Source organism: Lotus japonicus, chromosome 1 (assembly GCF_012489685.1).
Source record: "Lotus japonicus ecotype B-129 chromosome 1, LjGifu_v1.2".
Taxonomy (NCBI): Eukaryota; Viridiplantae; Streptophyta; class Magnoliopsida; order Fabales; family Fabaceae; genus Lotus; species Lotus japonicus.
In genome coordinates this window covers 56,240,057-56,258,391 of record NC_080041.1, presented here as the reverse complement: position 1 = coordinate 56,258,391, position 18,335 = coordinate 56,240,057, and the positions used below count along the sequence as shown (strand labels likewise).

General features: G+C 39.4%; 1 protein-coding gene, 1 long non-coding RNA gene and 1 pseudogene across 2 annotated transcripts; all 3 read left to right on the top strand.

The window, feature by feature from the left end:
- Positions 1–416: 416 nt before the first annotated feature.
- Positions 417–3,902, top strand: LOC130731924 (uncharacterized). The gene is made up of 5 exons (XR_009016890.1): positions 417–776; positions 1,868–1,949; positions 2,152–2,184; positions 2,771–2,838; positions 3,737–3,902. It is a non-coding gene; the product is annotated as an uncharacterized LOC130731924 (long non-coding RNA).
- Positions 3,903–4,280: 378 nt separating this feature from the next.
- Positions 4,281–4,835, top strand: LOC130731923 (uncharacterized; annotated as a pseudogene).
- Positions 4,797–7,439, top strand: LOC130739459 (uncharacterized). Its single transcript, XM_057591752.1, has one exon. It carries the CDS (start codon positions 4,797–4,799, stop codon positions 7,437–7,439), a length of 2,643 nt encoding a protein of 880 aa, XP_057447735.1.
- Positions 7,440–18,335: the final 10,896 nt, after the last annotated feature.

Here is an 18,335-nt window from a genome sequence, read left to right as displayed (position 1 = left end):
CGCAGGAGGCAGTGACGGGTATCACGCCTGCGGCTTTGCAACAAACACTACTAGAAAAAGTATTTTTCACATCAGGGTTTTCACATCGGTGGATGAAATACCTGATGTGAAAGGTAACGCGGTGGCAATATTGAAATTATAGTAAACTTTTATGAGAGTTTTCACATCAGTCGAGAATTTGTCTGATGTGAAAAGTAATTAGTAAGCATTTTTTACAACGGTTGATACAATAAGCGATGTGAAAACTATATGCGGTGGCATTTTTGAAATTTTAATGAAGTACTTTTCACATCGGTTATAATATAACCGTTGGGAAAAGTCTTTGTTTTCTTTAGTTTTCACATCAGTTATAAAATAACCGTTGGGAAAGGTCTCTCTTTCTTTAGTTTTCACATCAGTTATATTATAACCGATGTGAAAAATACTTCATACATTCACGAAAAAACCTAAGTCCCTCTTTTCTTCGAGAACTCGCTCACAACGCACTGTACCATCACCTCTCTTTTGTGTGCCGGAGCTTCCCCCACCATCTCCCGACCTCCTTCCACCGTCTCCCGACCTCTCATTCCTCGGCAGAACCGCAGCAACGCAGGTGCCCTCCACCGTCTCCCGACCTCCTTCCACCATGTCACTCACCTCGATCTCTCATTCCTCTCCCCGTGGAGCTACACGCTCTTCTCCACCGACTCCTCCGACTCCCAGCCCCACCGCCTCGCCCTCTGACTCCGTCGCGCCTTCCCTCACGTCACCTCAGTTACCCTCTACGCCCTCCTCAGGTACAATGGTGTTTTTGCATTGAGCTTCTTTTTTAGGGTTTAGGAATCGGTTATTTTCTCGTTCGAAAAGGTAGCTTCGTTACGAAATTGGGCAAAAGAACAATAATAACAATGTTTGGTTGGTATTTTCTTCCGGCATCCATCGTTTTCGTTTCGTTTCACATCATGATGATTGGCACTTTGGTTGTTTTGGTCTAAATTGAGTCCATTTTTCTCCTTCCATGTTTCATTGACCCTAAAATTGTAATTTGTAGAAGTGTGCTACTACTGCTGTGAAGTTGAAATAAAGCACAAGTTTGTTTGAATTCTTTCTTTCTTTCTTTTGTAGATACATTCAATTCATGAATTTTAGTTACTGCTCTATTTTCTAGATACATCTTTCTGTTTTTCTCTGTATGTGAAAGGCTGTGTAATGTGTAGTGGACATGGTTCTGGTTCATTGTATTGTATCCATATTCATCCTGCTTTTTAGCCCAAGTAGATGTGATATCATTGGTGAAACTTTTAAACTTGCTTCATGACATAATGGAATAACAAATCTGCTACTTAAGTTTGCTTCATGGATTGTGTTTGGGAGCACTTTGGTTGTGCAACTAGCTTAGCAATTGTTTTCACCATTAATGATTGCCAAATAAACCATTCATTTCATCTTGGTGCGTGGTGTACTTTAAGAGAGAAAGTATGGATTTGAGAATCAATCAAAAGCATTGGTTTCTATCAAATGCTTTAGATTTTGATAACACACAAGTCAAGCTCCTAGATGAATCAACAAAGACAGAAATATGTGAGAATTTAGTCTGTATATTCTCATGCGCAGTAAACTTTTGTTGTCTAAATTCTATATTGCACCTTGGAATAACTAAGAAACTTCCTTGGTTACTTGTACCCAATTCAATTATGCACATGAGGAAAGTTAATAATTACAAGATATTTTTGCCAATTTTTCTTGTTTTTATTAGGAATCTAGAAAAATAACTGTTCTAGCTGAAAAGGAAAAATTTCAAGCAATTGGGTTAGCCATGAAATTGATGATTTCACTGATACTGGTCTGACTTGGTTACTGATTATGGTTGCTACAAATTTTGCTGCAGGAACAAGGGGATACTGTTTGTAGCTATTGACCATAATAGGCCTCTTTCAGACCAAGGTCTTTTTGATATAGTGTTGAATAAGGTAATAAGGTTATAGTTTTACCTGCCCTGAATTTTTTTCATTTTTCTTCTAGTATAAACATTAGTCTATAGCTTCTTGTTCACACTGAAAATAGTTCAATGTCTTGTGCTTAACATTTGAAGTTTAATATCTCATGTTTAAATGATTGATTGGTTCTGTTCAACTTTGACTTATTAGTGCATTTTGTTTATGGAAATTGCAGTTATCGGGGAAAGAGTGGCGCCAAGTTCTTGAGGTTGGTTCCTTTTTTTGTAGCAATTTGTTTTCATGCTGATCAACTATAATAGTTGTGCTTGCTGCTAGTATTGTTTCGTTTGTGCATTTGATGCTAAATGGGGATAAATAAACACAGGAAAAGCTAGTCTTCTAGCTTTTTTGACATCCTGTTTGGCATAATTTGCAGAATGAATGTCCATATCTCTCATTATGATCATGAGGTCGAGGCCTCAAGGTAAATCCGCGAGTGAACATGTTGATAGTCTCTCATTGTAAAGACTAAAGGAACATAAAGAACAAAGGGTATTGATAGTCTTTTTCTGCTGAAAATTCTGTTGTCTCCAATTATTGTTGCTGTTTGTGAGAGCTCAAGAGTATTGATAGTCTTTTTCTTTTGGCTTTAAATTGAGAATAAGTTAAAGCCATCATAGTATTGATAGTCTTCTTTCTTTGCTTTTGTTTTTATCTTACTTTTCTTTCGCTGGCAGAGTTGTGTCATTTGTTTTCTAGTTTAGATAGTCTTTTTCTTTTGGCTTTGTGATGCCTTCTTATAGTGACTCCCTTTGCTTTTGTTTTTATCTTACCTTTCTTTTGATACTTTGCAGAAGCTTGGCACCTGTTGTGGAAAGGTACTTAGCTTGAGTTGAAAAAACAGTAGCAGCTGAGTTGAAAGGTACTTTGCAGAAGCTTACCTATCTAATATTCACTTTAAAACTATTTTAGGTTGTCTTTAGCTTATCATTTGAATATGTTGATGAGTTTGGTTCTAGGGTCAATAATGATAAGTTTGGATCTAGCTTATCACAATTCTTTAATTTAGTATGTGCTAATATGTATTGTTTTGATGTGGATGTTGCGTGTCTCTAGATTGTCTTAGCCTGTAACATTCCTGATATGACAATCTCAATTAAGATGTAAGTTGTATAGCCCATATATCCGATGGTGAGGGTACCCCTGTAGCTATGTTGCATCGTTGGAAGCAAATGTCTAATGGTAGCTGCTATTTAATCTGGCGATCTTATTTACATTAAATCCAAGTAGTTCCAACTTTTGCTATCCATCTGCGAAGTGATGTTAGTGATAAGCCATAACTGCATAAGATGATATTTATGTGATAGTGATTATTGACAAAAGAAACTGATTGGTACTTGTGCCCCTGTACAAGAAACTGATTGGTACTTGCTATTTTATATAACATGTAAAGCACACACTGTTGCTATGGTTTTTGCCACAAACATGACACAGGTTTGTTTAAGCCTTGCTGACTAGTGTTGGGTCATTTTCTTATCTGATAGCGGTGGGCAGTAGATTATGCAATTAGAGTGTGTTGTGTAATTGCTAGGTTCTATCTTTGTTTCTTTGTTGGGTTATTGTGTCACTGTGTTAGTTTTCCAGATATTAGTTGGCTCTTGTGCTAACCTTTTCTTCTCATTTTCATGAACCTTGCCTCTTCATTCAAGCATCTTCTTAAAGTGATTCTTAGAAGTGATTATGATGCTTTCTATATAAGAATCAATTAGATTTCTGATTCAGGAGTGATTTAATTTCACTTATTGTGGGTGGCATGACAGGATTTCTGGTGAGAACAAGCATTATGTCATACCAACCAATCCTCTGTTGTCGTCTTGCATTCCTGGAGGTTCTTCAAGTGGTTCAGCTCTAGCGGTTGCTGCTGGCCTAGTTGACTTTGCTATTGGTGAGTTTACTTGGTTACCACTTTCATGTTCCATCATTCATTTCAAAAATGCTAATCTGTCCATTTATTTATTTCCTTTCCATGTTTTTGTTATTTATCAGACGTCTCAGATTTACACCTTCCTCTTCACGAATTCGGCGAACTCTTCCAGCCACTCTAGATCCGGCAAACTATTCCGGCCATTGCAAAACTCTTCCATCTTGCTGTAAGTTTGTTTTCACTTTAAAACTATTTTCTAAAATTGGCTCTGAATTCGTGATTTGTTTTTTGGCTTATTTAATTGGAATGCTTGTTCATGTTCGATTTTTTACAATTAATTTTTAGGTTGTCTTTAGCTTATCATTTGAAAAATGTTGATGAGTTTGGTTCTAGGGTCACAATTCTTTAATTTAGTATGTGATAATTTGCAGAACGTAGTTATGGATCGTAGTTGGATGAGAGCTAATCGATTAAGTGATGAGTTTGATAATGGAGTGGTTGAATTTCTAGAATTTGCTGAAAAGAATCTTCCGAACAATAAGGGAGTTTTTCCATGTCCTTGTGTTTCTTGTGGGAACCGGGACCCAAAACTTACTAAGGATGAAATAAGGGACCATCTAGCTTGGAGAGGGATTTGTCAAAATTATACACAATGGATATGGCATGGTGAAGTAGTAATGCCAAGTGTATCACAAAGAGAGAAAGTATGTGTAGATATGGATGATCGGCTGGAAGACATGATACATGATATTGGAGAAGAATCATTTAAGAGAGCGCATGTGTATGATACTTTATGTAAAGACAAGGAAGAACCTTTGTACCCGGGATGCACAAACTTTACACGGTTGTCAGCTGTGTTAAGATTGTTTAATTTGAAGGCGAAAAATGGATGGAGTGATAAAAGTTTCACTGATTTGCTTGGATTGTTGAAAGAAATGCTTCCAGAAGGTAACACAATGCCGAATCGTCATTATGAAGCCAAGAAAGTATTGTGTCCGATGGGGATGGAGTATGAAAAAATACATGCATGCCCTAATGATTGCATCTTATACAGAAAAGAGTTTGAAAACTATGATCATTGTCCGAAGTGCAAGGCGTCACCCTACAAAAAGAAAGATGGTGATTCCAGTGATGATGTGAGCACAAAGGGTCCTCCTGCAAAAGTGTTATGGTACCTACCAATAATTTCAAGGTTCAAGAGATTGTTCTCTAATGTAAATGACGCAAAGAACCTTAGATGGCATGCAGAAGAGAGAAATGAAGATGGAAAAATTCGCCATGTAGCTGATTCTTTGCAATGGAAGAAAATTGATTTGAAGTTTCAAAGTTTTGGCAAAGAGTCGAGAAACCTTAGACTTGGACTTGCTACCGATGGAATGAATCCGTATGGTAGTCTAAGTTGTAACCATAGTTCATGGCCTGTTCTCTTGATAATTTACAACCTATCTCCTTTGTTGTGCATGAAGCGTAAATATATGATGTTATCTATGATGATTCCGGGCCCAAAACAACCAGGAAACGACATAGATGTTTATCTAAGTCCATTGATTGATGATTTAAGATTGTTGTGGGAGCAAGGAGTTGATGTTCTTGATGCGTATTCTGGTGAACATTTCAATATGCGTGCAATGTTGTTTTGCACCATCAACGACTTTCCGGCATACGGTAATTTGTCTGGTTACAGCGTTAAAGGGCATAAAGCGTGTCCTATATGTGAGAACGATACAAGTTACCATCAGCTTAATCATGGAAGGAAGACCGTTTATCTTGGGCATCGGAAATTTTTAGACCGTCATCATCCATATCGTAAATTGAAGAAAGCTTTCAACGGAAAATCAGAGTATGGTGTTGCGCCAAAACCCTTGACTGGAGAGGAAGTTTATCAACGACAACAACATGTGAAGGTTATCTTTGGAAAGAAACAAAAGAAGCCTGCTGAAAAAAATGTATGGAAAAAGAGGTCGGTGTTCTTTGATCTTCCATATTGGTCAAGTGTTGATGTAAGACATTGTATTGATTTGATGCATGTAGAGAAAAATGTTTGTGAAAGTCTAATTGGCACACTTCTTCACATTAATGGCAAGACAAAAGATGGGTTAAGTGCTCGTTTAGATTTGGCTGAAATGGGTATACGACAACAGTTAACTCCACAACAGATAGGTAACAAGACATATTTGCCTCCAGCATGTCACACTTTGTCTAAGAAAGAGAAAACAAGTTTTTGTGAGTGTTTACAAGGTATCAAAGTACCGCAAGGTTACTCATCAAATATCAAGAGACTTGTTTCAATGAAAGATCTCAAGTTAATTGGCTTAAAATCTCATGACTTTCATGTTCTGATGCAGCAACTACCACCAGTGGCTATTCGTGGAATATTGCCTATTAAAGTTAGGAAAACTATAACTAGGCTGTGCTTATTCTTCAATGCAATATGTAGTAAAGTCATTGATCCATTGAAGTTAGACGAGTTGGAAAATGAGGCTGCAGTCATCTTGTGTCAGTTGGAGATGCATTTTCCTCCTTCATTTTTTGACATTATGGAACACTTGATTGTTCATTTGGTAAGGGAGATTAGATTGTGCGGTCCTGTTTGTTTAAGGTGGATGTATCCGGTAGAACGGTACATGAAGATACTAAAAGGGTATACTATGAATCCACACCGTCCGGAAGCTTCGATCGTTGAAAGGTACATTGCAGAAGAAGCTATTGAGTACTGTTCAAACTATTTGTCAGAAGCGGATGCTATAGGGGTTCCAAAGTCTCGTCATGATGGAAGATGTGAAGGTAAGGGTACACAAGGTTTAAATGTCAAGTGCATGACTTGGAAGGTATGTCATCCAGCGCATTTGTATATATTGAATAACACTGATGAAGTTCAACCTTACTTATCTGCCCACAAAAGCTTTATAAAGGAAAAATACCCCAAGATGAATGAAATAGGGTTGTTAAAAGAGCACAATAAGAGTTTCTCTGAATGGTTTAAAGAAAGAATTGCTAATGATGAAAGTGCTTCTGATACAATAAAACGACTCTCATTTGAGCCTAAATGTAATGTTATGACTTGGAGTGCTTATGATATTAATAGAACTACCTTTTATACAAAATCAAAAGATGATAGAAGTACTATGCAAAATAGTGGGGTTATGGTTGTGGCCGAGTCCATGCACTTCTCTAGTTCAAAAGATAAAAGACCTATAATGGCATCTACACCGTACTTTGGGGTGATTGAAGAGATTTGGGAGGTTGATTATGTTACATTTACAGTGCCTGTATTTAAATGCAAGTGGATTGATATTTTCAATGGTGTAAGAATTGATGAATTTGGATATACACTGGTTGATCTTTCCAAGGTGGCTTATAGGGACGAACCTTTCATTATGGCATCCCAAGCAAAACAAGTGTTTTATGTCACAGATCCTTCTAACAAAAGGTGGTCGGTGGCTCTACAACCAAAAACCACACATGGTAGTGAAGAATCCCTTCATATTTCTGAGATTCCGTCTTCTGCAACAAATTTGCTTACCTCAAATGAAGAAAATGAAGTAGACGATGTGCAAGTTACTCGTTTGGATCATGAAGAAGGGATATGGGAGAGCTAGTGAGTTTCTATTCTTTGTTGAAATAAGTTAGTAAATTCAGTACCCATGTATGCCACATGTTATATCTATTTGATTAATTAGTTTATATGTCATTCGTTTATATGCTTATGATGCTTATATTATTGCATTTATTTGTGCTTTGATTCTGAAATCTTTTTGTTTTCTGTTAACAGATAAATGGCTGATTCAACCAACACCCCTCTTTCATCTAGTGGACCTAATCATTCGTCTAGTGAAGATAAAAAGAGAATGGTTAGAGGTTGCACTAAGATGCTTAAAATTGCCAAAGTTCGGAAAACAGGTGTGAAATTGAAGATTGAGTTTGATCCACAAACTGGGGATTGTATTGGTGAAAATTCAAATGAGTTTAGGAGTTATGCAGCATATCTTGCTCGAAGTACTTGTAGTATTTTAATAGATGAGTGGCGGTTGGTAGATGTAGACTCAAAAAATTCAATTTGGGATGATCTTAAGGTATTATTGTTGTATTCTTAATTCACTACTGTTTACCCATTCTTTGGTACTAACACCAACTTTTTTTATGTGTATAGCTTCATTTTGATATCACAGAAAGTGATGATTCCAATAACTGTGATTTGAAGAAAAAATGGCTGAAGTATATGGGGGACCGATGGAGAGCTTTTAAGACACAACTCACTTCCGATTATATCACTAACCCCAACCCCAATCGCCTTCCTCCGTATGAAGTGTATCCTTATATTAAAGAAGATGTGTGAGAGAAGTTTTTGGAGCATCGAAATACCCCTGCATTTAAGGTTAGTATTAATAATATTTTTCTTTTCTTGCATTGATTCTTGCATTAATAATATTTTTCTTTTCTTGCATTAATACCCTATCTGTTGAAAAGGTGCTGAGCGCCTCCAAAGTGTGCTGGGCGCCCTTTTGACAGAACTTCCATTTTCCTCTTCTGTGGCAATGGTGTTGAGCGCTCTTCAAGGGTGCTGAGCGCCTTTTTGACAGAAGCCTTCAAAACTATCCACTTCTCTATCAACTCTTGTATTTCTTCCTAATCACCTTCCTACACCAACAATTGAGATTGGAATCATATATAAAACATCTTCTAAATTAAAACTCTCATTTCTATAAATTCTAATCAAAATGGGGTCAATTTACTAGAGATTTTTCATTGATACAACAGATAAGTGCCCTTAGCTAAGCAGAAAAAATGGTAAATTTGGCACTTATCAATATTCATGTCCTAAAATTGATTTGCTTTCTTTTCATTTCATTTCTTCAATTTTCTTAATTGAAATGTTTACCATGTAAGTAGTCTACTACAGTTTGCCCATTACTGTATTCCATTAAAATTTGGTAAATCAAAACTAGCATGTGGCACAGAAAAAACCAGCAAATATCACAGCCAAACCAGCAAACTTTGGTCGTTTATCTATGCTTATTTTTATGCTTACTTCTTTAGCTTGATTTATAATAGGAAAAAAGTAAAAAAGGTAAGGATAATGTCGCTAAGAATCTTTACCCACATACATTATCTCGTGGAGGATATGAATTGCTTGAGAAGAAAATGATTAATGAAAAGAGACAAGAACTAGACGCATCAGGAGAATTAGATCGTATTCCATCTCCACCGTCACGTCATGACAAATGGAAGAGAGCAAGACAAAGGAGAGGAGGGGAATACACATCAGAGGCTACCCGAGTTGTTGCTGAGAAAATTGTAAGTGAAATACTTTTTCCATGATTACTTTCTCATTATGGTTGTATGTGTTTCTTGTATGCGACATCCTTCTTTAGCACTAATGAAATATTAAATTTATGTGCAAATGTAGGATTCACTGGCTGAAGAGACTGAACAAGGAACCTTTGTTTCACAAGGACGTGACGATATCTTGACAAAGGCAATTGGAACATCCGAGCATGGTGGTCGTGTTCGTGGTGTTGGACGATTTGCTAATCTAAGCAACTACTTCGGAAGGTCTTCACGTCCAACACGGTCCATAGATATTAAGGAGATTGAAGCACAACTTGAGGCGAAACTTGAACAAAAACTTGCAGCAAAGATTAAAGCAGAATGTAAAGAAGAGTTTGAACAACAGTTGATCATGGCGAGTGAGAAGATGCAACAATCTTTTATGGAGACGCTTAAGACTATGGGTTTATCTGAAATCTCCCCAACAAACGAACAAGGAGAACAAAATGTTCTTCTGCATGGAAGCACAAAAGATTCTTGCACCGCCGCACAAGAAAATCACAAGGAGGACTCGACCACTGACAATGTTCAGAGAGTGTTATTCATGTTTTTGAAACAGCAACAACATATATGTTTACCATTACAACATGATCTTGCTGTAAAAAACTTTTGGATTTCACCAAAGTGTATCAGAGAGTTGTTGGTGGGTGATGCTTGGCTTGACATCTCTATTCTACAAGTTTGGTGCACGTAAGTAGACTTCCATTTTTACTATTATTTTTCATGTTTGTCATATTCAATATTAATTTCAAATTTAATCAGGTATATCCATCGTCTATGTGAGGAAAGTAACAAATCAGATGTGTTTGGATTTCTGGACCCAGTAATCTTCAGTTATCCAGATTCCACAAAGTCTAAAAAGAAAGTTCTTACATACATACAAGAAAAGTTGCGTGATTTGGACAAAGTGTGTTACTTAGCACCATATCTTGTATCGTAAGTATATGTAAATTTGTATTTTCTCTTATTTATTTTTATCCATAACTCCATCTTACTAATTAACACACTAATTGTTATGTGTACATAGGGCATTGGCAATTAATAATCATTTGTCCTAAAGACAATACTTTAGTTCTACTTTGTTCATTACACAATGATCTTCATTCACAAATGAAGAATATTGTTACACAGTAAGTGTATATTTTATGTCGCTTTTGTTATATATTATTTCATGTCATTGTTAAATTCCATCTATGTCTGGCATGGCACTTGCAATGCTGATAATACAACAATGGATTTGGGTTTGGGTTGCGTGGTGGATATTTGTGGGGATCAAACCTCGGATATTCTTTATTTGTTTCTTGCAATCAGACTGAGCTGATACATGGCTTGAAAAACATATATTTGCTTGACTTTTAGCTTGTTTCTTGTAATTTTCTCATTTAGTCCTGCAAAGTTGCATGTTTTGATTTACATGCCTAGTCAGAAAGTGACAGATAAATGTCCACGGTGATTAGAATCTCCCAAGAGCTAAAATATTTCAGGGGTTTTACTCAGCCTACACGGTTTTGAAAAATTATTATGTCCTTTTACACTAAAATGTATAACTTACTTCGATGATTGTTTTTTATATAGAGCTATGGCGGTTTATCAATTGGCTGAGGGTAATAAAAAAAGGACTCAATGGCTTCGTCCCAAAGTAAGTGTAGTGTAGATTATGGTTGTGTCTTGATGTTGCTGTTTATACTACTTAACACTGGCTGTAATATGTATTGTTTTGATATATATATTTAGTGTATAAAAATCTATTCATTTGTAGGCAAGGTTGCAGCCTAATGGGAATGATTGTGAATATTATGTGATGAAGAATATGGTTGACATTGTCTCTGCTAGTATTACTAAGTGTTGGATGGAGGTATTACAAATGTTTGTCTCCCTATTTGTCTCATTGTTTGAGTTTTAATCAAAATGTCACAAAATAGGTATTTTAACCTATTCTACAAATTGTAGGTATTCAATGATCCAACGGCATTAACAGAACAAGAGTTGTATGATTTGCGAAACAGTTGGGCAACTTGCTTTCTTGACTTGTATAAACCTTAGAATTTATTTGGTATGTATTTAAAGTTTGTGACCAAACAATCTGAATTAAAGTTTGGGCAACTTGTTTTTTACATTATAACATGGATTGTTGATCTCTGTATTTATTGCATCTGTTTATAGGGTTCAAAGTTGCTCACCTCCGCTGCTCTCCTAATTTATGCTTATGGTATTGGTGGATTTCCTGCTTGGGGCATTAATTTGCTGAACTGTTGCTGTTTTGCTGAATTGTTGCTGTTTAACTATTTTGTCCTAATTTCATGAGCAGTTGTTGTTTAAGTACATTTAAAGAACTAGAATTGCTGAATTGTTCTAGTTCTTTTAGGCTATTATGTTTTCTTTTTTGCTGGGACCTTGGATGTTTAACTCACTTGAGAGAGTGTGTTCTCAAGATCTCTTTTTATGTTAATAAATTTTCATTAAAAAAATATGTATATTCAGGTCAAATTCGTGTGGAAAAAAAAAAGAAAAAAAAATTGTTGAGCATTCACATCGGTTTTCAGTCTAACCGATGTGAAAAGTATACACATTTCACATCGGTTTTTTGTCTAACCGATGGGAAAAGTATACATTTCATATCGGTTGGCTGACTTAACCGATGTGAAAGGTATACCTTTCACATCGGTTATAAACCCGATGTGAAAAGGTTATGAGATACCACATCAACATTGTTTACATCGAATAAAAACCGATGTTAAAACTCAAAAATACCCGATGTGAAAACTAGTTTTTCTAGTAGTGAAATGTTAGATACTTTGCAGAAGGTGCAGTCACAAAACGAGCAGTTACAAGCCCAAGTTGAGTATCTTACTCAGAGGCAAGATTTTAAGCAAGGACAACGTCTGGAGGCAGAGGACGTAGTCGAATTTCAGTCTTTCGTTCCAGCCATCACCAAGGTGGACATACCAAAGCACCTGCAAACCATGGCATTAGACGCCTTCTCGGGCGATTCTGATCCTATGGAACACCTGAGGTATTTCAACACCAAAATGGTGATCGGTGGGGCAACGGACGCGGTGAAGTGCAGATTATTGCCTTCAACGTTCAAAGGCATGGCGATGCAGTGGTTCATCCGACAACCGCCCTTCTCCATTGACAATTTCACTGACCTGTCTACCAAGTTCCTGACTCAGTTCTCCGCCAATAAAACCACAAAAGCAACGATGTTTGATCTTATCAGCATACATCAGCAGCCAGGGGAGAAGTTAAAAACCTACATGGCACGCTTCAGCAAGATGGCGGTTCAGCTGGAGGAGGATAACCCGGATGTATGCTTGGCGTTTTTCAAAAATGGTCTTCGGGCGGGGGACTTGAATCGGGACTTAACAAGGCGACCCGCGAGAGACATGATGGATCTTCGAGCTCGTGTTCAAGAATTCATATTAATTGAACAAGATGATCAGAAAAAACAAGAGAGGGAGGAGGGGCGCAAACAGGCCCAATCTGGCGGTGTTCCACAGGAAAAACTCAAGGCGGGGAAGGAAACCAGGGTAGCACAAACTCCCCGTGTACCAAGACCGGGACCATATCAAAACTCCAAACCCGGATTTCAAAATACATGGCATAGAAATTCCCAAGGTCCCACTACAGCCTCAACTGGTCAGCATGGTGCTTCGCCAGCTCCAGTTCCACTTACTAAGTTGAATGCTTAAGTACTATTTTAAAAGCAGTTGGGCAGACAAATGTTGTGCAATACCCATCGCCTCCCCAGCGGCCGCCAGCTAATGTGGATACAAATAGATGGTGCGAGTACCACAAAGCGTTGGGGCATACCACAGATAATTGTTGGAACTTGAGGCGGGAAATTGATCGCTTGATTAAGGCTGGACATTTAGCAAATTTTGTAAAAGACACAACAGCACCAGAGGCCCCTAAGATAGCACAAGGGAACAAAGGCAAAGGAAAGGAGATAGTTGAAGAGTTGGGCGATCCTGTTGGGGAATGCTCATCTATTGCAGGAGGCTTCGGAGGGGGTGCAATTTCAAGCAAGGCTAGAAAGCGTTATGTGGCGGCAGTACATTCAGTACATGAGGCGTATGAAGGCGAGTGTTGGCTGAACCACTCTCCTATTATATTTACCCCCCAGGATTTTGCGCATGTTATTCCTCATTACAACGACCCAATTGTAGTAACAATCAGGGTTAACAATTACATGACGAAAAAAGTATTTCTAGACCAGGGATCTTCGGCGGACATCATTTATGGAGATGCCTTTGATCGCCTGGGCTTAAAGGAATCAGACTTGAAGCCATATAAAGGAACCTTGGTGGGATTTACAGGGGACCGTGTCAATGTACGTGGATACGTGGAAATACCAACTGCCTTTGGAGAAGGAGAGTTCGTTAAGAAGTTTCAAGTAAAGTACTTAGTCTTGGCGTGTAGAGCCAATTACAATGTACTCTTGGGGCGAGACACCCTCAACAAATTATGTGCGGTCATTTCAACTGCTCACTTAACTGTCAAATATCCAGCCTGCAATGGAAAGGTCGGGATACTACGCGTAGACCAGAATGCAGCAAGAGAGTGTTATCTAAGAAGTGTGGCGCTCTATGGGCGAAAGGCCGCCATGGAAAGCCACCAAATTACAGAAATCTTTCCACAAGAGGGATTTAGTTTAGACCCAAGAGACGATGCTGATGATTTCCGCCCACAACCTCTGGAAGAAACCAAGCAGGTGCAAGTCAAGGATAAGTTTTTAAAGATTGGCAGCAGTTTAACAAAGGAGCAAGAGGAAAGATTGATCACCTTCCTGGGTGATAATCTGGATCTCTTTGCATGGACCATTAATGATGTACCAGGGATTTAACCCAATGTGATCACTCACAAACTGGCCATACGACCAGGGGCGACACCAGTCATCCAGCCAAGGCGAAGAATGAGTGATGAAAAGAATAAGGCCGTACAATTAGAGACTGAGAAACTAATCAAGGCTCGTTTCATCCGTGAGGTGCAGTACCCAACTTGGCTCGCCAATGTTGTGATGGTCAAAAAGGCCAATGGGAAATGGCGAATGTGCACGGACTACACAAGCTTGAACAAAGTGTGTCCCAAAGATTCGTATTCACTTCCCAATGTTGATAAGCTTGTGGATGGAGCTTCCGGGAATGAGCTTCTAAGTCTCATGGATTCTTACTCAGGTTACAATCAAATTATGATGCATCCTTCTGACAAGGAAAATACAGCATTTATGACCAATCGGGCGAATTATTGTTACAAGACAATGCCTTTTGGTTTGAAGAACGCAGGAGCTACGTACCAACGGCTCATGGATAAAATTTTTTCAAGACAAGTAGGCAGGAATATGGAGGTATATGTGGATGACATGATTGTAAAGTCCGCCAGGGCTGGTGATCATGGCGGCGATCTTAAGGAAGCATTTACTCAATTAAGAACATATCAAATGAAGTTAAATCCTGAAAAGCGTTCTTTTGGGATCCAGGGAGGGAAGTTCTTGGGATTTATGTTAACGTCAAGAGGAATAGAAGTGAATCCTGATAAGGGGAGGGCGATCTTGGAAATGAAAAGCCCAACAAGTGTAAAGGAGGTTCAACGTTTAACAGGACGAATGGCCGCCTTATCACGTTTTTTGCCAATGGCGGGTGACAAAGCGGCCCCATTCTTCACCTGTCTAAAAAAGAATTCAAAGTTTCAGTGGACAGAGGAATGTGAACAAGCTTTTACCAAGTTAAAAGAAACATTAGCAACGCTACCAGTACTGTCCAAGCCAACACCAGGCGTTCCCTTAATACTCTATTTAGCAGTCACTACCAAGGCGGTGAGTACGGTGTTGCTTCAGGAAGAAGGAAATAAACAGAAGGTTGTATATTTCGTGAGCCATACTTTGCAGGGGGCGGAATTGCGGTACCAAAAAATTGAAAAAGCGGCTTTGGCAATTCTGAAAACAGCAAGGCGCCTCAGGCCTTATTTCCAAAGTTTCCAAGTCAAAGTTAAAACTGATGTTCCCCTAAGGCAGGTACTCCAAAAGCCTGATTTATCAGGACGATTGGTTAGCTGGTCGGTTGAGTTATCAGAGTATGATATACAATACGAGCCCAGGGGTCAGGTTATAATCCAAAGTTTGATCGACTTTGTAGCAGAATTAACACCTACAGAAGGCGAGAAAACTCAAGGAGAATGGGTCCTGTCTGTGGATGGATCCTCCAATGACACTGGAAGTGGGGCGGGGATAACTATTGAAAGTCTAGACAAAATGGTCATTGAACAATCTTTAAAGTTTGAGTTCAAGGCGAGCAACAATCAATCCGAATATGAGGCTTTGATCGCCGGATTGAGGTTGGCCACTGAGTTGGGCGTTCAAAAGTTATTCATCAAAGGAGATTCACAGTTGGTTGTTAAGCAGGTGAAGGGCGAGTATCAGGTGAAAGACCCGCAACTTTCCAAATACTTGGAAGTAGTGCGCAGATTAATGATGGAGGTCAAAGACATTAGGATAGAGCATGTCCCAAGAAGCCAAAATGAGAGGGCTGATGTGCTAGCGAAATTGGCAAGTATAGGGCGATTGGGCAATTATCAAACAGTCATTCAAGAAACCCTGCCTCGCCCAAGTATTGATTTGGTAGAAATAAAGTTTAAAGCAGTAAAGTCGGTAATTGAAGGCGAGACTTCCTGGATGGAGTCAGTCAAGACCTTCCTAGAGAACCCTCCAAAGGATGACGATCTGAACACGAGAGCAAAACGTAGGGAGGCCAGTTTTTACACGCTGGTGGATGGTGAGTTGTATCGGCGGGGAATTATGTCCCCTTCCCCTATGCTCAAATGTGTTGATACTAAGGATGCCCCGGGAATAATGGCGGAATTCCACGAAGGAGTGTGCTCCAGTCATATCGGTGGGCGATCCTTGGCAGTAAAGGTTTTAAGAGCAGGATTTTATTGGCCAACAATGAAGAAGGATTGTCTGGAATATGTTAAGAAGTGTGAAAAATGTCAAGTCTTTTCTGACCTGCATAAGGCTCCACCGGAAGAATTAACAACCATGATGGCGCCTTGGCCATTCGCTATGTGGGGGGCTGACATTTTAGGACCATTCCCAGTAGCAAAGGCACAAATGAAGTATATCATCGTGGCGGTTGTTTACTTCACCAAGTGGATAGAAGCTAAGGCAGTGGCGACTATCACAGCCGCCAAGGTCAGGAACTTTCTGTGGCGAAGGATTGTTTGCAGATTTGGGGTTCCCATGGCGTTAGTAATGGACAATGGAACCCAATTTACAAGTAGTGCTACCCGGGAATTTTGCGCAGAAATGGGAATTGAAATGCGGTTTGCCTCGGTAGAGCATCCACAAACCAATGGACAGGCTGAGTCAGCTAACAAGGTTATTTTGAAAGGCTTAAAGAAGAAGCTGGATGAAGCGAAAGGGCTTTGGGCGGAAGAATTGCCAGGCGTCCTATGGGCGTACAACACCACTGAACAGTGAAGCACGAGGGAAACCCCATATCGTTTGACTTATGGAACTGATGCCATGCTCCCTGTGGAGATTGCCAACCAAAGCTGGCGAGTGGCTCGGTTTAATGAGAATGACAATGGGGAAAATCTGATAGCGAGTCTAGTCATGCTGCCTGAGGAACAACGGGAGGCGCACATAAGAAATGAGGCAGGAAAAGTGAAGGTTGCAAGAAAGTTTTCAACAAAAGTGGTGCCAAGAAAAATGAGGGTAGGAGACTTAGTGCTCCGAAAAAATACCATACCTGACAAACACAACAAACTGTCGCCCAACTGGGGCGGGCCTTACAGGATTATAGGCGACGTGGGAGGAGGAGCGTATAAATTGGAACAACTTAACGGTCAAAAGGTTCCACGCACATGGAACGCCTCTCATCTGAAGCAGTATTTTAGTTAAAAGAAACAACAAAGGTGAATGAAGCCGCACTCTTTTTCCCTTTCTTTGTAGAGGTTTTTAATGAGGCGGCATATGTAAGAATAAAGGAACAATTGTTCCCATATATGAAGAAGTAATGAAAAGATCATTTCAACAGAATTGCTTATTTTTTGATTTATATTACGAGTTTTATGCAGTGCAAATCGTATCAAGGTATACAATACCGCGAGTAAACCTTTCGGAATAAGAAAGTATCGCCATCAAATATTAAAAGCCTTAGCAATTCTAGTGGCCACTAGGAACCAAGCCTCGTTGAAAAATCGGTTAAGGTATATAAAGCCAAATAAAAAGAAAATTCAGAAAACAACAGCTTAAAGGTAACAACGATTGAAATTAAACAAGTTATATTGAAAAGGAGAAAGGGGCGAAGCCCATACATGACTTAAAACAACAAAGAACAAAAAGAGCAAAAAGGGCAAGGCCCAAAGATGAAATTTGGACTAACAAAATAAAAACAATCTAAATTCAAGCCAGGTTCTCATTGTTGGCGTTGTTGGCCTGGCTTGCAACAGCTTGAGGGTCTTCCTTCCCTTGATCCTCATCCTTGTTCTGGTCATTCCCATCCTCGCCATTCCCTTCCTCGAGCTCACTATCCGAATCAAACTGAGGAAGAAGGTCGAGGCCAATGTCATCCTCGCCAACTACTTGACCATCCTTGATCTCCTTCAGATATCCTATGCGGGAAAGATCAAAGCCCGGTTCAACCACACTTATTTGCTCTTTGGCCGCCAGAAAGCCTTGAGCAAATTGGAGAGAGGCACGCCCTAAAATGGAAGCGTTCATGCATTCATACTTCTTCTCCAATTTTTGGCACTTGGCCTGAACAGCAGTGTGTTTGTCGTTGATGGCTTCTTTCAGAGACTTGGTCTTCTGAAGAAGCAGGTTAGAGGCCGCCAAGTCATCAGTTAACTTAGCGCACTTCTCCTCAACAGATTTCAGATTTTTGTTGGCGGTCTCAGCATCAACCTTGGCTCGCTCATACGCAGTCTTATAATCGGCTGCCTTCTTCTCGAAACGATTCTTGGCTGATATCAATTCCTTTACACACTGAGCCATTCCCGCCACAGAACTGGCGGCAGAGAGTGCGTGAAAGATTGCCAGAGAAGCAATGTTGGGGGGGCCTTGACCGGAAATATCCTTGTGAATCCGGTTGTCAAAAGTGCGGGTCATGAAGTCCAACCCGTTGAAGTGAGGATCAGACAAGCTCAGCAAAGGGGGAGGAGCCTCGCCA